Raw genomic sequence first — 22,510 nt, 5'->3', positions numbered from 1 at the left:
GGCTTCTCTTATGTTCTTATGTGACACAGAGTGTTGGACTGGAGGGGCCATTGGCTTGATCCAACGTGGCTTCTCTTATGTTCTTATGGGACACAGAGTGTTGGACTAGATGGGCCATTGGCCTGATCCAACAGGGCTTCTCTTATGTTCTTATGTGACACAGAGTTTTGGACTGGAGGGGCCATTGGCCTGATCCAACAGGGCTTCTCTTATGTTCTTATGTGACACAGAGTTTTGGACTGGAGGGGCCATTGGCCTGATCCAAAGGGCTTCTCTTATGCTCTTATGTTTGTATCTTGGAGAGAGGTGAAGGGCAGAGATAAGTACCCTCCCTTCCTTTATTCCGGAGATACAGAAGCTTGAGAAAAAAAGCCAACTTGCCTTTCCAGTTATGAATTTATGGGCCATGCGCATGATGTAGTATGCCCAAAATATGTGTAGACATTGAAGGATAATCATCATGGAGTTGAAGAAATAGTAGCCGAAGAAAGCAGGGTACACGTCCAAGGGGTAGATCACCGTACAGCGCAGGATCCTGGTCGACAGAGAAGAGGAAGTGGAAATTATCTCTCACGTTTGGAAAATCTTTGCCACAGATGTCCAGTTCTTATGTATCATTAAAAGGCAGAGGAGCACAGCCAGAAATAGAAATTTAGCAACCTCTGCCAAATAGCCAACTTTACCTACACTGTATTCTAGTTGTGTGTCTAAACTCATTTTGTGTGTATTAAGTGCTGTTAAGTCACTTCTGATTTCTGACCTATGACTTCATCCAGGTTGGTATGCCCTGTTCTTGTCTCTCCAGAGAAACTGGCTGGCCACTGTGTGAGACAGGAGGCTGGACTAGATGGACCCTCCCTGGTCTGATCCAGCAGGGCTCTTCTGAGGCTCTTCTCAGGGGAAGGCCTCAGCCTCTCTGCCCTGTTGTTGGCCCTCCAGAGGAACTGGCTGGCCCCTGTGTGAGACAGGAGGCTGGACTAGATGGACCCTCCCTGGTCTGATCCAGCAGGGCTCTTCTGAGGTTCTTCTCAGGGGAAGGCCTCGGCCTCTCTGCCCTGTTGTTGGCCCTCCAGAGGAACTGGCTGGCCACTGTGTGGGAAAGGAGGACTGCATGCGCCATTGGCCTGATCCAACATGGCTTCTCTTATGTTCTTATGTGACATAGTGTTGGACTGGATGGGCCACTGGCCTGATCCAACATGACCTCTCTTATGTTCTTATGTGACACAGAGTGTTGGACTAGAGGGGCCACTGGCCTGATCCAACATGGCTTCTCTTATGTTCTTATGTGACACAGAGTATTGGACTTGAGGGGCCATTGGCCTGACCCAACATGGCTTCTCTTATGTTCTTATGTGACACAGAGTGTTGGACTGGATGGGCCAAGGCCTGATCCAACATGACCTCTCTTATGTTTTATGTGACACAGAGTGTTGGACTGGAGGGGCCACTGGCCTGATCCAACATGGCTTCTCTTATGTTCTTATGTGTGACACAGGGTATTGGACTGGATGGGCAACTGGCCTGATCCAACATGGCTTCTCTTATGTTCTTACGTTCTTGGAAGACATAAATTTGTGGCACTCGAACTTACAAATTTGCTAAAAATCTCCCCCTCTCCCCCACCCCCTCCCCCAAAATAAGAATCTCTCACCAGAAGGGAAAGATGATAAGCCGCGAAATGATGAAGACCACAGAAAAGACGATGAAGAGGTTGTTGCAAGTGTTCTTCCACCCGGCGTAGTTAAACATCTTTGCGGACTGCCGAAAGACAGAAGGAGATGAGAGAGGTCTGTAAAATCTTTCGTGGGAATGAGATTGCTGACAAAGGGGAAAATTTCTCCCTCTCTCAAGATTAGAACTCGAGGGCATCCAGTGAAGCTGAAGGGCAGGAGGTTCAGGACGGACCAAAGGAAACACTACTTCACACAGAGAGGGACTGGAATGTGGAATTTGCTACCAGAGGACGGAGTGATGCCAAGAGGCATGGAGAGTTTTAAAGGGGGATGAGACCAGGTTAACGTAGGATAAATCTGTCTGTGGCTACGAGCCATGTCGGCTGAGTTCCTCTGAGGGGAACCCCCACATCCAGAGGCTCTAAGCCTCTGAATCTCAGAGCCAAGAGGCAACATTAGGGGAAGGCCTCGGCCTATTCATCCTGTTGCTGGCTTTCCAGAGGAACTAGATGGAGCCTTACTGGTCTGGTCCAGCAGGGCTCTTCTGATGCTCTTCTCAGGGGAAGGCCTCAGCCTCTCTGCCCTGTTGTTGGCCCTCCAGAGGAACTGGCTGGCCACTGTGTGAGACAGGAGGCTGGACTAGATGGACCATCCCTGGTCTGACCCAGCAGGGCTCTTCTGATGTTCTTCTCAGGGGAAGGCCACGGCCTCTCTGCCCTGTTGTTGGCCCTCCAGAGGAACTGGCTGCCCTCTATGTGAGGTGGGATGCTGGACTAGGTGGACCCTCACTGGTCTGATCCAGCAGGGCTCTTCTGATCCTCTTCTCAAGGGAAGGCCTCAGCTTCTGTGCCCTGCTGTTGGCCCTCCAGAGGAACTGGTTGGCCACTAAGTGAGACAGGAGGCTGGACTAGATAGACCCTCCCTGGTCTGAGCCAGCAGAGCTCTTCTGATGTTCTCCTCAGGGGAAGGCCTCGGCCTCTCTGCCGGTTTTGGCTCTCTAAAGGAACTGGTTGGCCACTGTGTGAGACAGGAGGCTGGACTAGATGGACCTTCTCTGGTCTGACCTAGCAGGGGTCTTCTGATGTTCTTCTCAGGGGACAGCCTCGGCCTCTCTGCCCTGTTGTTGGCCCTCCAGAGGAACTGGTTGGCCCCTGTGTGAGACAGGAGGCTGGACTAGATGCACCCTCACTGGTCTGTCCCAGCAGGGCTCTTTTGAGGTTCTTCTCAGGGGAAGGCCTCGACCTCTCTGCCCTGCTGCTGGCCCTCCAGAGGAACTGGTTGGCCACTGTGTGAGACAGAGGCTGGACTGGATGGACCCTCCATGGTCTGACCCAGTAGGGCTCCTCTGAGATTCTTCTCAGGGGAAGGCCTTGGCCTCTCTGCCCTGTTGTTTGCCCTGCAGAGGAACTGGTTGGCAACTGTGTGAGACAGGAGGCTGGACTAGATGGACCCTCCCTGGTCTGACCCAGCAGGGCTCTTCTGATGTTCTTCTCAGGGGAAGGCCTCACCCTCTCTGCCCTGTTGTTGGCCCTCCAGAGGGACTGGCTGGCCACTGTGTGAGACAGGAGGCTGGATAAGATGGACTTTTGGTCTGATCCAGCAGGGCTCTTCTGATGTTCCTATTGGGTGAGGGGCAAAAAAACCAGCAGCACAGCCAGTTGCCAATGCTCACAAGTTTTTCACCTCAATCCCACCACAGCACGCAGAGGAGCAACGTTCCCTCAAAGCTGTGGAGTCTTGTGAGCAAAAATTCTACTTCATGAGCTACTGGCATTAAAGTTGTGAGCAGTTGTATAAATTAGTTTGCCCCAACTCTGACACCCCACCCCCAACCAACTATTCCCATATATCCACAGAAATTCCCATATCTTCCTGTCATTGAACCACAAGACGAAGCCCGGCTGAGTTCGGAAGGGTGCCGGAATGAGAAATTCACCCTCTCGGCTTGACCACTGCAATTCTCATCTTTAACAGCTGGAGGTCTAAACCTTTGTTATGACAGAAGAACCAGAGGGGACCAGGAAGGGGGAGCCCCTCACCTCTAGCAGGTAATCAGAGGCGTCGTGCAAAGCCATAACCAGCGTCCCGGCTCGAATGTAGTTTGTGTACCAAGAGAACGTAATCAGAATGATGGTCGCTACATGGTGGATAATCTGCTCCGTGAAATCCTACAAGAAACAAAGATGAACAGATGAACATATGAAGCTGCCTTCTACTGAATTAGACCTTCCTGGGTCCATCAAAGTCAGACTTGCCTACGCAGACTGGCAGTGGCTCTCCAGGGTCTCAAGCTAAGGTTTTTCACGCCTCTTTGCCTGGACCCTTTTTAGTTGGGAGATGCGGGGGATTGAACCTGGGACCGTCTGCTTACCAAGCAGATGCTCTACCACTGAGCCACAGCCCCATTCATGGCTCTCCGGGGTCTCAAGCTGAGGTTTTTCACGCCTCTTTGCCTGGTCCCTTTCTAGTTGGAGATGCGGGGGATTGAACCTGGGACCGTCTGCTTACCAAGCAGATGCTCTACCACTGAGCCACAGCCCCATTCATGGCTCTCCGGGGTCTCAAGCTGAGGTTTTTCACGCCTCTTTGCCTGGTCCCTTTCTAGTTGGAGATGCGGGGGATTGAACCTGAGACCTTCTGCTTATCAAGCAGATGCTCTACCACCAAGCCACCGTCCCTCCCCATGAACATATGAACATCTGAAACTGCCTTCTACTGAATCAGACCCCTCTTGGTCCATCAAAGTCAGCCATGTCTACTCAGACTGGCAAGAGCTCTCCAGGGTCTCAAGCTGAGGTTTTTCACACCTCCTTGCCTGGACCCTTTTTAGGTGGAGATGCCGGGGATTGAACCTGGGACCTTCTGCTTACCAAGCAGATGCTCTATCATGGAGCCACTGTCCCTCCTTAAAGTCAGTCTTGTCTACTCAGACTGGCAGCGGCTCTCCAGGGTCTCAAGCTGAGGTTTCCACGCCTACTTGTCTGGACCCTTTTTAGTTGGAGATGCCGGGGATTGAACCTGGGACCTTCTGCTTCCCAAGCAGATGCTCTACCACTGAGCCACCGTCCCTCCCCTAATTGGCAGCAGCTCTGCAGGGTCTCAACTTAAGGTTTTTCACACCTATTTGGCTGGACCCTTTTTAGTTGGAGATGCCGGGGATTGAACCTGGGACCTTCTGCTTACCATTCAGATGATTTACCACTGAGCCACTGTCCCTCCCCAAAGTTTTTTAAAGGAACGCAGGGAGAGGGATCCTGAGATGCACGGAGCTACGCTCTGTCCTCTTTCTGCTGTCAAGTCACAGCTAATTTACAGAGACCTCTGGTGGAGTTTTGAAGGCAAGGGGCTTTAGAGGTGGTTTTGCCATTGCATCTCTCTGCAGAGCAACCCTGGACTTCTTTTGTGGTCTCCCCTCCAAGGACTAATGATAGGTGACCCTGTTAGCTTCCAACATCTAGTGAGATAAGGTCAGCTTGGGCCATCCAAGTCAGAGCAAGAGATAAACAGAATTGTCTTCTGTGGCCCCAGAAGGAAGGACTAGAACCAATGGGTTGGAATTAAATCAGAAGAGTTTCCTGCTCAACATTAGGAAGAACTTCCTGACGGTTAGAGCGGTTCCTCAGTGGAACAGGCTTCCTCGGGAGGTGGTGGGCTCTCCTTCCTTGGAGGTTTTTCAACAGAGGCTAGATGGCCATCTGACAGCAATGAAGATCCTGTGAATTTAGGGGGAGGTATTTTTTGAATTTAGAGCTGTTCCTCATTGGAACAAGCTTTCTCGGAAGGTGGTGGGTTCTCCTTCCTTGGAGGTTTTTAAACAGAGGCTAGATGGCCACCTGACAGCAATGAAGATCCTGTGAATTTAGGGCAAGGTATTTTTGAGTTTAGAGCAGTTCCTCCGTGGAACAGGCTTCCTCCTTGAGAGGAGGTGAGCTCTCCTTCCTTGGAGGTTTTTCAACAGAGGTTAGATGGCCACCTAACAGCAATGAAGATCCTGTGAATTTAGGGGGAGGTATTTGTGAGTTTCCTGCCTTGTGCAGGGGGTTGGACTAGATGACCCTGGAGGTCTCTTCCAGTTCTATGATTCTATGACTGTTACGAGCGGTTCCTCAGTGGAACAGGCTTCCTCCTCGGGAGGTGGTGGGCTCTCCGTCCTTGGAGGTTTTCAAGCAGAGGCTAGATGGCCATCTGACAGCGATGAAGATCCTGTGAACTTAGGCAGTGAATTTCCTGCATTGTGCAGGGGGGTTGGACTAGATGACCCTGGAGTTCCCTTCCAATTCTATGATTCTATGACTGTTAAGAGCGGTTCCTCAGTGGAACAGGCTTCCTCCTCGGGAGGTGGTGGGCTCTCCTTCCTTGGAGGGTTTTCAACTGAGGCTAGATGGCCATCTGACAGCAATGAGGATCCTGTGAATTTAGGGAGAGGTATTTGTGAATTTCCAGCCTTGTGCAGGGGGTTGGAGTAGATGACCCTGGAGGTCCCTTCCAACTCTATGAGTCTATGAGGATCGGGCCCTTAACAACAGCAGCGTCCTTGTGGCAGCCGCGAGAACAGCACCGTATCTATTTGGCCCTGACTTGGTAACATCTGAAAGATTAAAAAGCAAAGATCGTCATACAATACGCCGAGTAAGAAAAGCCTAAATCAAAACTCTCAATTAAAAGCCAATTGAAAAGCAGCTGCCACTCTCGTTAAGCGACAACATCAACAAAAAAATCCATGTCCGGAATTTGATTGTCACCCAGCTCCAATTGCAGCAAGCGAAACCCAATGCCGATCGCCTGGCTCTTCTTCAAACAACCGGGCTAGAGGCCAGACGCTTTTCCGTGGCGCGAGCTGCAGGATGCCCACGCAGAGGGGAAGATTCTTTCCACCAGGCAAAAAACACTACCCTTAGAAGAACAGATTTGTGGGACCCACCTGCAACCCGAACCCTGATCAAGCGGGGATCCTACCCCAGGCAACTGATGTGTCAAGCGTCTTGCCATGATTTTATTTCTTACGATGGTTTTATTTCTCTGTAATGTGCCTGACTATAGTTCATTAACGCTGCTGCTTATGCTTCCCTCCTTTTGGCCTTGCTTATCTGTGTAACGAGTTGCTCCAAGCCTTTCCACCAGCTGCTGAACCAGACACTGATTCCAAAACACCTGCATTCCCAGGACTTTGGGTGGGTCATAAATTGCCCGCGAAATGCTCCCGTTTAGCATTCCCGCTTTTACTTGAAATTGTAACAATTATGATAACATATATAAGGGGGCCTTGGAGGGAGAGAGCCAGCCTTTGCAAAACTCGTTTTGCCAGCATGTCTGTCAATGAATAAATCTGCTATTTTCTGAAATGGACTGTGTGATTTCCTGAACTGCAGGGGAGTCTTGACACAATGCTCCCTCTAAGCTGCGGAGTCTTGGGAGCAAAAATTCTACTTCATGAGCTCCTGGCATTAAAGTGGTGAGCGACTGCAGAAATTAGTTTGCTCTGGGGCCATTTTTCCTGAGCAGAGACTAAAATGGGAGAGCCGGAGGCTAAAAAAACTGTGAGCCAGCTCACAGGAACTCAGCTTAGAGGGAACAGGGCAGGCAACCATGCCCAGTGGTGAGCGCACCAAGCATTCGTTTCTGAAGACTCCTACATATATGAAGCTGCTTTGTTAGACCCTTGGTCCATCCAAGTCAGTATTGTCCACTCAGACTGGCAGCTGCTCTCCAGGGTCTCAAGCTGAGGTTTTTCATACCTATTTGCCTGAACCCTTTTTTGGAGATGCCAGGGATTGAACCTGGGACCTTCTGCTTACCAAGCAGATGCTCTACCCTTGAGCCACCGTCCCTCCCCTAACTGGCAGTGGCTCTCCAGGGTCTCAAGCTGAGGTTTTCCACGCCTCCTTGCCTGGACCCTTTTTAGTTGGAGATGCCGGGGATTGAACGTGGGACCCCCCGCTTACCAAGCAGATGCTCTACCACTGAGCCACCGCCCCTCCCCTTAGGTCAGTACTGTCTACTCAGACTGATATTGGCTCTCCAGGGTCTCCAGCTGAGGTTTTTCACACCTACTTGCCTGGACCCTTTTTAGTTGGAGATGCCGGGGATTGAACCTGGGACCTTCTGCTTCCCAAGCAGATGCTCTACCACTGAGCCACCGCCCCTCCCCTTAGGTCAGTACTGTCTACTCAGACTGATATTGGCTCTCCAGGGTCTCCAGCTGAGGTTTTTAACACCTACTTGCCTGGACCCTTTTTAGTTGGAGATGCCGGGGATTGAACCTTGGACCTCCTGCTTACCAAGCAGATGCTCTACCACTGAGCCAGCATCCCTTCCCTAACAGGCAGTGGCTCTCCAGGGTCTCAAGCTGAGGTTTTCCACGCCTACTTGCCTGGACCCTTTTTAGTTGGAGATGCCGGGGATTGAACCTGGGACCTTCTGCTTCCCAAGCAGATGCTCTACCACTGAGCCACTGTCCCTACCTTCCGCTTCACATCCGAGGCGACGCTGAAAAGCAGAGACCAGTAGAACGACAGCTCGATGACATAGTACCAGTACTGGGAAGGGAGCAGGGTCTGGAAGAAGAAGAGGCAGAGTTAGGTCTTCCCAGCAGGGTCGGTTGAGGAGAGGCTGTCTCTGTAATCCAACAGTCATACCTGACATTGGCATCAGGGCAGGTCCTGCCATTAGGCAAACTAGGCACCTGCCTAGGACGCCAGCCTTCTGGGGGGCGCAAAATCGGGCACCCCCCTGTCACGATCCTGGGCCCAGCGAGGCCTGCAGGCCCCAGGGAAGCCTGTTTAGGAGTTACTGGGAAAAGCCTACATCTCCCAGGACCCCCTCTGTCTTTCTGATTGGGTAGCGAGGTTTTGGAGGGAAACAGGCCCAGAGACGGGTGGGGCCTGAGGAGCGAATATAAAGGCCAAGTCCAGGAAGTGGGGTTTTTTTCCTTGGAAGACTTAGCTGGAAGCAGGCTGTAGCCTGGAGAGCTGGAAGCAGAGGAGAGACCCTTACCCAAGGGGGTGGGGGGTAAGTGTAGTACTACAGTAGGGTCTGTAGGGATAGATGCGTTAGGGCATCTGTTTATTTTCCCTTCACCCTTTTACTGGTTCGTGCACCTTGTTAATCTATACTGCCCTACAATAAACCTTTTTATTGTTGTTGTTCGCTCTGCCTCGTCCTCACTGGTGTACACAGTTTGGTGTAGTTGTTAAGTGTGCGGACTCTTATCTGGGAGAACCGGGTTTGATTCCCCACTCCTCCACTTGCACCGGCTGGAATGGCCTTGGGTCAGCCAGAGCTCTCTTATATGGGAGAACCGGGTTTGATTCCCAACTCCTCCACTTGCAGCTGCTGGAATGGTCTTGGGTCAGCCGTAGCTCTCTTAACTAGGAGAACCGGGTTGAATTCCCCACTCCTCCACTTGCAGCTGCTGAGATAGCCTTGGGTCAGCCATAGCTCTCTTCTCTGGGAGAACCGGGTTTGATTCTCCACTCCTCCACTTGCACCTGCTGGAATGGTCTTGGGTCAGCCGTAGCTCTCTCATCTAGGAGAACCGGGTTGGATTCCCCACTCCTCCACTTGCAGCTGCTGAGATAGCCTTGGGTCAGCCATAGCTCTCTTATCTGGGAGAACCGAGTTTGATTCCCCACTCCTCCACTTGCAGCTGCTGGAATGGTCTTGGGTCAGCCAGAGCTCTCTTATCTGGGAGAACTGGGTTTGATTCCCCACTCCTCCACTTGCGGCTGCTGGAATGGCCTTGGGTCAGCTGTAGCTCTCTTATCTGGGAGAACCGGGTTTGATTCTCCACTCCTTCACTTGCACCGGCTGGAATGGCCTTGGGTCAGCCGTAGCTCTCTTATCTGGGAGAACCGGGTTTGATTCCCCACTCCTCCACTTGCAGCTGCTGGAATGGCCTTGGGTCAGCCGTAGCTCTCTTAACTAGGAGAACCAGGTTGGATTCCCCACTCCTCCACTTGCAGCTGCTGAGATAGCCTTGGGTCAGCCATAGCTCTCTTATCTGGGAGAACCGGGTTTGATTCCCCACTCCTCCACTTGCAGCTGCTGGAATAGCCTTGGGTCAGCCATAGCTCTCTTATCTGGGAGAACCGGGTTTGATTCTCCACTCCTCCACTTGCACCTGGTAGCATGGCCTTTGGTCATCCATAGCTCTGGCAGAGGTTGTCCTTGAAAGAGCAGCTGCTGTGAGAGCCCTCTCAGCCCCAGCCACCTCACAGGGTGTCTGTTGTGGGGGAGGAAGGCAAAGGAGATTGTGAGCCGCTCTGAGACTCTTCGGAGTGGAGGGCAGGATATAAATCCAATATCTTCATCTACCTCACAGGGTGTCTGTTGAGGGAGGGCGAAGGGAAAGGAGATAGTGAGCCGATCTGAGACTCTTTGGAGTGGAGGGCGGGATATAAATCCAATATCTTCATCTACCTCACATGGCGTCTGTTGTGGGGGAGGAAGGGAAAGGAGATTGTGAGCCGCTCTGAGACTCTTCGGAGTGGAGGGCAGGATATAAATCCAATATCTTCATCTACCTCACACGGTGTCTGTTGTGGGGGGGGGGGGGAAGGGAAAGGAGATTCTGAGCCGCTCTGAGACTCTTCGGAGTGGAGGGCGGGATATAAATCCAATGTCTTCATCTACCTCACAGGGTGTCTGTTGTGGGGGAGGAAGGGAAAGGAGATTGTGAGCCGCTCTGAGACTCTTCGGAGTGGAGGGCAGGATATAAATCCAATATCTTCATCTACCTCACAGGGTGTCTGTTGTGGGGGAGGAAGGGAAAGGAGATTGTGAGCCGCTCTGAGACTCTTTGGAGTGGAGGGCGGGATATAAATCCAATATCTTCATCTACCTCACAGGGTGTCTGTTGTGGGGGAGGAAGGGGAAGGAGATTGTGAGCCGCTCTGAGACTCTTCGGAGTGGAGGGCGGGATATAAATCCAATATCTTCATCTACCTCACAGGGTGTCTGTTGTGGGGGAGGAAGGGAAAGGAGATTGTGAGCTGCTCTGAGACTCTTCGGAGTGGAGGGCGGGATATAAATCCAATATCTTCATCTACCTCACAGGGTGTCTGTTGTGGGGGAGGAAGGGAAAGGAGATTGTGAGCCGCTCTGAGACTCTTCGGAGTGGAGGGCGGGATATAAATCCAATATCTTCATCTACCTCACAGGGTGTCTGTTGTGGGGGAGGAAGGGAAAGGAGATTGTGAGCTGCTCTGAGACTCTTCGGAGTGGAGGGCGGGATATAAATCCAATATCTTCATCTACCTCACAGGGTGTCTGTTGTGGGGGAGGAAGGGAAAGGAGATTGTGAGCCGCTCTGAGACTCTTCGGAGTGGAGGGCGGGATATAAATCCAATATCTTCATCTACCTCACAGGGTGTCTGTTGTGGGGGAGGAAGGGAAAGGAGATTGTGAGCCGCTCTGAGACTCTTCGGAGTGGAGGGCGGGATATAAATCCAATATCTTCATCTACCTCACAGGGTGTCTGTTGTGGGGGAGGAAGGGGAAGGAGATTGTGAGCCGCTCTGAGACTCTTCGGAGTGGAGGGCGGGATATAAATCCAATATCTTCATCTACCTCACAGGGCGTCTGTTGTGGGGAAGGAAGGGAAAGGGGATTGTGAGCCGCTCTGAGACTCTTCGGAGTGGAGGGCGGGATATGAATCCAATATCTTCATCTACCTCACAGGGTGTCTGTTGTGGGGGAGGAAGGGAAAGGAGATTGTGAGCCGCTCTGAGACTCTTCGGAGTGGAGTGCGGGATATAAATCCAATATCTTCATCTACCTCACAGGGTGTCTGTTGTGGGGGAGGAAGGGAAAGGAGATTGTGAGCCGCTCTGAGACTCTTCGGAGTGGAGGGCGGGATATAAATCCAATATCTTCATCTACCTCACAGGGTGTCTGTTGTGGGGGAGGAAGGGAAAGGAGATTGTGAGCCGCTCTGAGACTCTTCGGAGTGGAGGGCGGGATATAAATCCAATATCTTCATCTACCTCACAGGGTGTCTGTTGTGGGGGAGGAAGGGAAAGGAGATTGTGAGCCGCTCTGAGACTCTTCGGAGTGGAGGGCGGGATATAAATCCAATATCTTCATCTACCTCACAGGGTGTCTGTTGTGGGGGAGGAAGGGAAAGGAGATTGTGAGCCGCTCTGAGACTCTTCGGAGTGGAGGGCGGGATATAAATCCAATATCTTCATCTACCTCACAGGGCGTCTGTTGTGGGGAAGGAAGGGAAAGGGGATTGTGAGCCGCTCTGAGACTCTTCGGAGTGGAGGGCGGGATATGAATCCAATATCTTCATCTACCTCACAGGGTGTCTGTTGTGGGGGAGGAAGGGAAATGAGATTGTGAGCCGCTCTGAGACTCTTCGGAGTGGAGGGCGGGATATAAATCCAATATCTTCATCTACCTCACAGGGTGTCTGTTGTGGGGGAGGAAGGGAAAGGAGATTGTGAGCCGCTCTGAGACTCTTCGGAGTGGAGGGCGGGATATAAATCCAATATCTTCATCTACCTCACAGGGTGTCTGTTGTGGGGGAGGAAGGGAAAGGAGATTGTGAGCCGCTCTGAGACTCTTCGGAGTGGAGGGCGGGATATAAATCCAATATCTTCATCTACCTCACAGGGTGTCTGTTGTGGGGGAGGAAGGGAAAGGAGATTGTGAGCCGCTCTGAGACTCTTCGGAGTGGAGGGCGGGATATAAATCCAATATCTTCATCTACCTCACAGGGTGTCTGTTGTGGGGGAGGAAGGGAAAGGAGATTGTGAGCCGCTCTGAGACTCTTCGGAGTGGAGGGCGGGATATAAATCCAATATCTTCATCTACCTCACAGGGTGTCTGTTGTGGGGGAGGAAGGGAAAGGAGACTGTGAGCCGCTCTGAGACTCTTCGGAGTGGAGGGCGGGATATAAATCCAATATCTTCATCTACCTCACAGGTTGTCTGTTGTGGGGGAGGAAGGGAAAGGAGACTGTGAGCCGCTCTGAGACTCTTCGGAGTGGAGGGCGGGATATAAATCCAATATCTTCATCTACCTCACAGGGTGTCTGTTGTGGGGGAGGAAGGGAAAGGAGATTGTGAGCCGCTCTGAGACTCTTCGGAGTGGAGGGCGGGATATAAATCCAATATCTTCATCTACCTCACAGGGTCTCTGTTGTGGGGGAGGAAGGGAAAGGAGATTGTGAGCCGCTCTGAGACTCTTCGTTGTGGAGGGCGGGATATAAATCCAATATCTTCATCTACCTCACAGGGTGTCTGTTGTGGGGGAGGAAGGGAAAGGAGACTGTGAGCCGCTCTGAGACTCTTCGGAGTGGAGGGCGGGATATAAATCCAATATCTTCATCTACCTCACAGGGTGTCTGTTGTGGGGGAGGAAGGGAAAGGAGATTGTGAGCCGCTCTGAGACTCTTCGGAGTGGAGGGCGGGATATAAATCCAATATCTTCATCTACCTCACAGGGTCTCTGTTGTGGGGGAGGAAGGGAAAGGAGATTGTGAGCCGCTCTGAGACTCTTCGTTGTGGAGGGCGGGATATAAATCCAATATCTTCATCTACCTCACAGGGCGTCTGTTGTGGGGAAGGAAGGGAAAGGGGATTGTGAGCCGCTCTGAGACTCTTCGGAGTGGAGGGCGGGATATGAATCCAATATCTTCATCTACCTCACAGGGTGTCTGTTGTGGGGGAGGAAGGGAAAGGAGACTGTGAGCCGCTCTGAGACTCTTCGGAGTGGAGGGCGGGATATAAATCCAATATCTTCATCTACCTCACAGGTTGTCTGTTGTGGGGGAGGAAGGGAAAGGAGACTGTGAGCCGCTCTGAGACTCTTCGGAGTGGAGGGCGGGATATAAATCCAATATCTTCATCTACCTCACAGGGTGTCTGTTGTGGGGGAGGAAGGGAAAGGAGATTGTGAGCCGCTCTGAGACTCTTCGGAGTGGAGGGCGGGATATAAATCCAATATCTTCATCTACCTCACAGGGTCTCTGTTGTGGGGGAGGAAGGGAAAGGAGATTGTGAGCCGCTCTGAGACTCTTCGTTGTGGAGGGCGGGATATAAATCCAATATCTTCATCTACCTCACAGGGTGTCTGTTGTGGGGGAGGAAGGGAAAGGAGACTGTGAGCCGCTCTGAGACTCTTCGGAGTGGAGGGCGGGATATAAATCCAATATCTTCATCTACCTCACAGGGTGTCTGTTGTGGGGGAGGAAGGGAAAGGAGATTGTGAGCCGCTCTGAGACTCTTCGGAGTGGAGGGCGGGATATAAATCCAATATCTTCATCTACCTCACAGGGTCTCTGTTGTGGGGGAGGAAGGGAAAGGAGATTGTGAGCCGCTCTGAGACTCTTCGTTGTGGAGGGCGGGATATAAATCCAATATCTTCATCTACCTCACAGGGCGTCTGTTGTGGGGAAGGAAGGGAAAGGGGATTGTGAGCCGCTCTGAGACTCTTCGGAGTGGAGGGCGGGATATGAATCCAATATCTTCATCTACCTCACAGGGTGTCTGTTGTGGGGGAGGAAGGGAAAGGAGATTGTGAGCCGCTCTGAGACTCTTCGGAGTGGAGGGCGGGATATAAATCCAATATCTTCATCTACCTCACAGGGTGTCTGTTGTGGGGGAGGAAGGGAAAGGAGATAGTGAGCCGCTCTGAGACTCTTCGGAGTGGAGGGCGGGATATAAATCCAATATCTTCATCTACCTCACAGGGTGTCTGTTGTGGGGGAGGAAGGGAAAGGAGATTGTGAGCCGCTCTGAGACTCTTCGGAGTGGAGGGCGGGATACAAATCCAATATCTTCATCTACCTCACAGGGTCTCTGTTGTGGGGGAGGAAGGGAAAGGAGATTGTGAGCCGCTCTGAGACTCTTCGTTGTGGAGGGCGGGATATAAATCCAATATCTTCATCTACCTCACAGGGTGTCTGTTGTGGGGGAGGAAGGGAAAGGAGATTGTGAGCCGCTCTGAGACTCTTCGGAGTGGAGGGCGGGATATAAATCCAATATCTTCATCTACCTCACAGGGTGTCTGTTGTGGGGGAGGAAGGGAAAGGAGATTGTGAGCCGCTCTGAGACTCTTCGGAGTGGAGGGCGGGATATAAATCCAATATCTTCATCTACCTCACAGGGCGTCTGTTGTGGGGAAGGAAGGGAAAGGGGATTGTGAGCCGCTCTGAGACTCTTCGGAGTGGAGGGCGGGATATGAATCCAATATCTTCATCTACCTCACAGGGTGTCTGTTGTGGGGGAGGAAGGGAAAGGAGATTGTGAGCCGCTCTGAGACTCTTCGGAGTGGAGGGCGGGATATAAATCCAATATCTTCATCTACCTCACAGGGTGTCTGTTGTGGGGGAGGAAGGGAAAGGAGATTGTGAGCCGCTCTGAGACTCTTCGGAGTGGAGGGCGGGATATAAATCCAATATCTTCATCTACCTCACAGGGTGTCTGTTGTGGGGGAGGAAGGGAAAGGAGATTGTGAGCCGCTCTGAGACTCTTCGGAGTGGAGGGCGGGATATAAATCCAATATCTTCATCTACCTCACAGGGTGTCTGTTGTGGGGGAGGAAGGGAAAGGAGATTGTGAGCCGCTCTGAGACTCTTCGGAGTGGAGGGCGGGATATAAATCCAATATCTTCATCTACCTCACAGGGTGTCTGTTGTGGGGGAGGAAGGGAAAGGAGATTGTGAGCCGCTCTGAGACTCTTCGGAGTGGAGGGCGGGATATAAATCCAATATCTTCATCTACCTCACAGGGTGTCTGTTGTGGGGGAGGAAGGGAAAGGAGATTGTGAGCCGCTCTGAGACTCTTCGGAGTGGAGGGCGGGATATAAATCCAATATCTTCATCTACCTCACAGGGTCTCTGTTGTGGGGGAGGAAGGGAAAGGAGATTGTGAGCCGCTCTGAGACTCTTCGTTGTGGAGGGCGGGATATAAATCCAATATCTTCATCTACCTCACAGGGTGTCTGTTGTGGGGGAGGAAGGGAAAGGAGACTGTGAGCCGCTCTGAGACTCTTCGGAGTGGAGGGCGGGATATAAATCCAATATCTTCATCTACCTCACAGGGTGTCTGTTGTGGGGGAGGAAGGGAAAGGAGATTGTGAGCCGCTCTGAGACTCTTCGGAGTGGAGGGCGGGATATAAATCCAATATCTTCATCTACCTCACAGGGTCTCTGTTGTGGGGGAGGAAGGGAAAGGAGATTGTGAGCCGCTCTGAGACTCTTCGTTGTGGAGGGCGGGATATAAATCCAATATCTTCATCTACCTCACAGGGTGTCTGTTGTGGGGGAGGAAGGGAAAGGAGACTGTGAGCCGCTCTGAGACTCTTCGGAGTGGAGGGCGGGATATAAATCCAATATCTTCATCTACCTCACAGGGTGTCTGTTGTGGGGGAGGAAGGGAAAGGAGATTGTGAGCCGCTCTGAGACTCTTCGGAGTGGAGTGCGGGATATAAATCCAATATCTTCATCTACCTCACAGGGTGTCTGTTGTGGGGGAGGAAGGGAAAGGAGATTGTGAGCCGCTCTGAGACTCTTCGGAGTGGAGTGCGGGATATAAATCCAATATCTTCATCTACCTCACAGGGTGTCTGTTGTGGGGGAGGAAGGGAAAGGAGATTGTGAGCCGCTCTGAGACTCTTCGGAGTGGAGGGCGGGATATAAATCCAATATCTTCATCTACCTCACAGGGTGTCTGTTGTGGGGGAGGAAGGGAAAGGAGATTGTGAGCCGCTCTGAGACTCTTCGGAGTGGAGGGCGGGATATAAATCCAATATCTTCATCTACCTCACAGGGTGTCTGTTGTGGGGGAGGAAGGGAAAGGAGATTGTGAGCCGCTCTGAGACTCTTCGGAGTGGAGGGCGGGATATAAATCCAATATCTTCATCTACCTCACAGGGCGTCTGTTGTGGGGAAGGAAGGGAAAGGGGATTGTGAGCCGCTCTGAGACTCTTCGGAGTGGAGGGCGGGATATGAATCCAATATCTTCATCTACCTCACAGGGTGTCTGTTGTGGGGGAGGAAGGGAAATGAGATTGTGAGCCGCTCTGAGACTCTTCGGAGTGGAGGGCGGGATATAAATCCAATATCTTCATCTACCTCACAGGGTGTCTGTTGTGGGGGAGGAAGGGAAAGGAGATTGTGAGCCGCTCTGAGACTCTTCGGAGTGGAGGGCGGGATATAAATCCAATATCTTCATCTACCTCACAGGGTGTCTGTTGTGGGGGAGGAAGGGAAAGGAGATTGTGAGCCGCTCTGAGACTCTTCGGAGTGGAGGGCGGGATATAAATCCAATATCTTCATCTACCTCACAGGGTGTCTGTTGTGGGGGAGGAAGGGAAAGGAGATTGTGAGCCGCTCTGAGACTCTTCGGAGTGGAGGGCGGGATATAAATCCAATATCTTCATCTACCTCACAGGGTGTCTGTTGTGGGGGAGGAAGGGAAAGGAGATTGTGAGCCGCTCTGAGACTCTTCGGAGTGGAGGGCGGGATATAAATCCAATATCTTCATCTACCTCACAGGGTGTCTGTTGTGGGGGAGGAAGGGAAAGGAGATTGTGAGCCGCTCTGAGACTCTTCGGAGTGGAGGGCGGGATATAAATCCAATATCTTCATCTACCTCACAGGGCGTCTGTTGTGGGGAAGGAAGGGAAAGGGGATTGTGAGCCGCTCTGAGACTCTTCGGAGTGGAGGGCGGGATATGAATCCAATATCTTCATCTACCTCACAGGGTGTCTGTTGTGGGGGAGGAAGGGAAATGAGATTGTGAGCCGCTCTGAGACTCTTCGGAGTGGAGGGCGGGATATAAATCCAATATCTTCATCTACCTCACAGGGTGTCTGTTGTGGGGGAGGAAGGGAAAGGAGATTGTGAGCCGCTCTGAGACTCTTCGGAGTGGAGGGCGGGATATAAATCCAATATCTTCATCTACCTCACAGGGTGTCTGTTGTGGGGGAGGAAGGGAAAGGAGATTGTGAGCCGCTCTGAGACTCTTCGGAGTGGAGGGCGGGATATAAATCCAATATCTTCATCTACCTCACAGGGTGTCTGTTGTGGGGGAGGAAGGGAAAGGAGATTGTGAGCCGCTCTGAGACTCTTCGGAGTGGAGGGCGGGATATAAATCCAATATCTTCATCTACCTCACAGGGTGTCTGTTGTGGGGGAGGAAGAAGGGAAAGGAGATTGTGAGCCGCTCTGAGACTCTTCGGAGTGGAGGGCGGTATATAATCCAATATCTTCATCTACCTCACAGGGTGTCTGTTGTGGGGGAGGAAGGGAAAGGAGACTGTGAGCCGCTCTGAGACTCTTCGGAGTGGAGGGCGGGATATAAATCCAATATCTTCATCTACCTCAGAGGGTGTCTGTTGTGGGGGAGGAAGGGAAAGGAGACTGTGAGCCGCTCTGAGACTCTTCGGAGTGGAGGGCGGGATATAAATCCAATATCTTCATCTACCTCACAGGGTGTCTGTTGTGGGGAGGAAGGGAAAGGAGATTGTGAGCCGCTCTGAGACTCTTCGGAGTGGAGGGCGGGATATAATCCAATATCTTCATCTACCTCACAGGGTCTCTGTTGTGGGGGAGGAAGGGAAAGGAGATTGTGAGCCGCTCTGAGACTCTTCGTTGTGGAGGGCGGGATATAAATCCAATATCTTCATCTACCTCACAGGGTGTCTGTTGTGGGGGAGGAAGGGAAAGGAGATTGTGAGCCGCTCTGAGACTCTTCGGAGTGGAGGGCGGGATATAAATCCAATATCTTCATCTACCTCACAGGGTCTCTGTTGTGGGGGAGGAAGGGAAAGGAGATTGTGAGCCGCTCTGAGACTCTTCGTTGGTGGAGGGCGGGATATAAATCCAATATCTTCATCTACCTCACAGGGCGTCTGTTGTGGGGAAGGAAGGGAAAGGGGATTGTGAGCCGCTCTGAGACTCTTCGTAGTGGAGGGCGGGATATGAATCCAATATCTTCATCTACCTCACAGGGTGTCTGTTGTGGGGGAGGAAGGGAAAGGAGATTGTGAGCCGCTCTGAGACTCTTCGGAGTGGAGGGCGGGATATAAATCCAATATCTTCATCTACCTCACAGGGTGTCTGTTGTGGGGGAGGAAGGGAAAGGAGATTGTGAGCCGCTCTGAGACTCTTCGTAGTGGAGGGCGGGATATAAATCCAATATCTTCATCTACCTCACAGGGAGGTGTCTGTTGTGGGGGAGGAAGGGAAAGGAGATTGTGAGCCGCTCTGAGACTCTTCGGAGTGGAGGGCGGGATACAAATCCAATATCTTCATCTACCTCACAGGGTCTCTGTTGTGGGGGAGGAAGGGAAAGGAGATTGTGAGCGCTCTGAGACTCTTCGTTGTGGAGGCGGGATATAAATCCAATATCTTCATCTACCTCACAGGGTGTCTGTTGTGGGGGAGGAAGGGAAAGGAGATTGTGAGCCGCTCTGAGACTCTTCGGAGTGGAGGGCGGATATAAATCCAATATCTTCATCTACCTCACAGGGTGTCTGTTGTGGGGGAGGAAGGGAAAGGAGATTGTGAGCCGCTCTGAGACTCTTCGGAGTGGAGGGCGGGATATAAATCCAATATCTTCATCTACCTCACAGGCGTCTGTTGTGGGGAAGGAAGGGAAAGGGGATTGTGAGCCGCTCTGAGACTCTTCGGAGTGGAGGGCGGGATATGAATCCAATATCTTCATCTACCTCACAGGGTGTCTGTTGTGGGGGAGGAAGGGAAAGGAGATTGTGAGCCGCTCTGAGACTCTTCGGAGTGGAGGGCGGGATATAATCCAATATCTTCATCTACCTCACAGGGTGTCTGTTGTGGGGGGAAGGGAAAGTAGATTGTGAGCCGCTCTGAGACTCTTCGGAGTGGAGGGCGGGATATAAATCCAATATCTTCATCTACCTCACAGGGTGTCTGTTGTGGGGGAGGAAGGGAAAGGAGATTGTGAGCCGCTCTGAGACTCTTCGGAGTGGAGGGCGGGATATAAATCCAATATCTTCATCTACCTCACAGGGTGTCTGTTGTGGGGGAGGAAGGGAAAGGAGATTGTGAGCCGCTCTGAGACTCTTCGGAGTGGAGGGCGGGATACAAATCCAATATCTTCATCTACCTCACAGGGTCTCTGTTGTGGGGGAGGAAGGGAAAGGAGATTGTGAGCCGCTCTGAGACTCTTCGTTGTGGAGGGCGGGATATAAATCCAATATCTTCATCTACCTCACAGGGTGTCTGTTGTGGGGGAGGAAGGGAAAGGAGATTGTGAGCCGCTCTGAGACTCTTCGGAGTGGAGGGCGGGATATAAATCCAATATCTTCATCTACCTCACAGGGTGTCTGTTGTGGGGGAGGAAGGAAAGGAGATTGTGAGCCGCTCTGAGACTCTTCGGAGTGGAGGGCGGGATATAAATCCAATATCTTCATCTACCTCACAGGGCGTCTGTTGTGGGGAAGGAAGGGAAAGGGGATTGTGAGCCGCTCTGAGACTCTTCGGAGTGGAGGGCGGGATATGAATCCAATATCTTCATCTACCTCACAGGGTGTCTGTTGTGGGGGAGGAAGGGAAAGGAGATTGTGAGCCGCTCTGAGACTCTTCGGAGTGGAGGGCGGGATATAAATCCAATATCTTCATCTACCTCACAGGGTGTCTGTTGTGGGGGAGGAAGGGAAAGTAGATTGTGAGCCGCTCTGAGACTCTTCGGAGTGGAGGGGCGGGATATAAATCCAATATCTTCATCTACCTCACAGGGTGTCTGTTGTGGGGGAGGAAGGGAAAGGAGATTGTGAGCCGCTCTGAGACTCTTCGGAGTGGAGGGCGGGATATAAATCCAATATCTTCATCTACCTCACAGGGTGTCTGTTGTGGGGGGAGGAAGGGAAAGGAGATTGTGAGCCGCTCTGAGACCTCTTCGGAGTGGAGGGCGGGATATAAATCCAATATCTTCATCTACCTCACAGGGTGTCTGTTGTGGGGGAGGAAGGGAAAGGAGATTGTGAGCCGCTCTGAGACTCTTCGGAGTGGAGGGCGGGATATAAATCCAATATCTTCATCTACCTCACAGGGTGTCTGTTGTGGGGGAGGAAGGGAAAGGAGATTGTGAGCCGCTCTGAGACTCTTCGGAGTGGAGGGCGGGATATAAATCCAATATCTTCATCTACCTCACAGGGTCTCTGTTGTGGGGGAGGAAGGGAAAGGAGATTGTGAGCCGCTCTGAGACTCTTCGTTGTGGAGGGCGGGATATAAATCCAATATCTTCATCTACATCACAGGGTGTCTGTTGTGGGGGAGGAAGGGAAAGGAGACTGTGAGCCGCTCTGAGACTCTTCGGAGTGGAGGGCGGGATATAAATCCAATATCTTCATCTACCTCACAGGGTGTCTGTTGTGGGGGAGGAAGGAAAGGAGATTGTGAGCCGCTCTGAGACTCTTCGGAGTGGAGGGGCGGGATATAAATCCAATATCTTCATCTACCTCACAGGGTCTCTGTTGTGGGGGAGGAAGGGAAAGGAGATTGTGAGCCGCTCTGAGACTCTTCGTTGTGGAGGGCGGGATATAAATCCAATATCTTCATCTACCTCACAGGGTGTCTGTTGTGGGGGAGGAAGGGAAAGGAGACTGTGAGCCGCTCTGAGACTCTTCGGAGTGGAGGGCGGGATATAAATCCAATATCTTCATCTACCTCACAGGGTGTCTGTTGTGGGGGAGGAAGGGAAAGGAGATTGTGAGCCGCTCTGAGACTCTTTGGAGTGGAGGGCGGGATATAAATCCAATATCTTCATCTACCTCACAGGGTGTCTGTTGTGGGGGAGGAAGGGAAAGGAGATTGTGAGCCGCTCTGAGTCTCTTCGGAGTGGAAGGTGGGATATAAATCCAATATCTTCATCTACCTCACAGGGTGTCTGTTGTGGGGGAGGAAGGGAAAGGAGATTGTGAGCCGCTCTGAGACTCTTCGGAGTGGAGGGCGGGATATAAATCCAATATCTTCATCTACCTCACAGGGTGTCTGTTGTGGGGGAGGAAGGGAAAGGAGATTGTGAGCCGCTCTGAGACTCTTCGGAGTGGAGGGCGGGATACAAATCCAATATCTTCATCTACCTCACAGGGTCTCTGTTGTGGGGGAGGAAGGGAAAGGAGATTGTGAGCCGCTCTGAGACTCTTCGTTGTGGAGGGCGGGATATAAATCCAATATCTTCATCTACCTCACAGGGTGTCTGTTGTGGGGGAGGAAGGGAAAGGAGATTGTGAGCCGCTCTGAGACTCTTCGGAGTGGAGGGCGGGATATAAATCCAATATCTTCATCTACCTCACAGGGTGTCTGTTGTGGGGGAGGAAGGGAAAGGAGATTGTGAGCCGCTCTGAGACTCTTCAGAGTGGAGGGCGGGATATAAATCCAATATCTTCATCTACCTCACAGGGCGTCTGTTGTGGGGAAGGAAGGGAAAGGGGATTGTGAGCCGCTCTGAGACTCTTCGGAGTGGAGGGCGGGATATGAATCCAATATCTTCATCTACCTCACAGGGTGTCTGTTGTGGGGGAGGAAGGGAAAGGAGATTGTGAGCCGCTCTGAGACTCTTCGGAGTGGAGGGCGGGATATAAATCCAATATCTTCATCTACCTCACAGGGTGTCTGTTGTGGGGGAGGAAGGGAAAGGAGATTGTGAGCCGCTCTGAGACTCTTCGGAGTGGAGGGCGGGATATAAATCCAATATCTTCATCTACCTCACAGGGTGTCTGTTGTGGGGGAGGAAGGGAAAGGAGATTGTGAGCCGCTCTGAGACTCTTCGGAGTGGAGGGCGGGATATAAATCCAATATCTTCATCTACCTCACAGGGTGTCTGTTGTGGGGGAGGAAGGGAAAG

At 51.9% G+C, this 22,510-nt stretch overlaps 1 protein-coding gene across 1 annotated transcript in view; it reads right to left on the bottom strand.

Annotated features, from left to right (window-relative positions):
* CERS2 (ceramide synthase 2) overlaps positions 1-22,510 on the bottom strand; it is a 93,440-nt gene that overhangs the window by 4,757 nt on the left and 66,173 nt on the right. Inside the window, exons 7-10 of the mRNA XM_060256434.1 lie at positions 8,138-8,230; positions 3,716-3,844; positions 1,655-1,761; positions 382-535 (exon numbers count right to left, since the gene is read on the bottom strand). Coding sequence (XP_060112417.1) covers positions 382-535; positions 1,655-1,761; positions 3,716-3,844; positions 8,138-8,230 — 483 coding nt within the window. The remainder of the gene's footprint in view (positions 1-381; positions 536-1,654; positions 1,762-3,715; positions 3,845-8,137; positions 8,231-22,510) is intronic.

The sequence above is a fragment of the Heteronotia binoei genome, chromosome 1, assembly GCF_032191835.1.
Source record: "Heteronotia binoei isolate CCM8104 ecotype False Entrance Well chromosome 1, APGP_CSIRO_Hbin_v1, whole genome shotgun sequence".
In the NCBI taxonomy this organism is placed as follows: domain Eukaryota; kingdom Metazoa; phylum Chordata; class Lepidosauria; order Squamata; family Gekkonidae; genus Heteronotia; species Heteronotia binoei.
The sequence above is the reverse complement of the archived record's forward strand: the minus strand, read 5'-3'. Positions and strand labels throughout refer to the sequence as shown.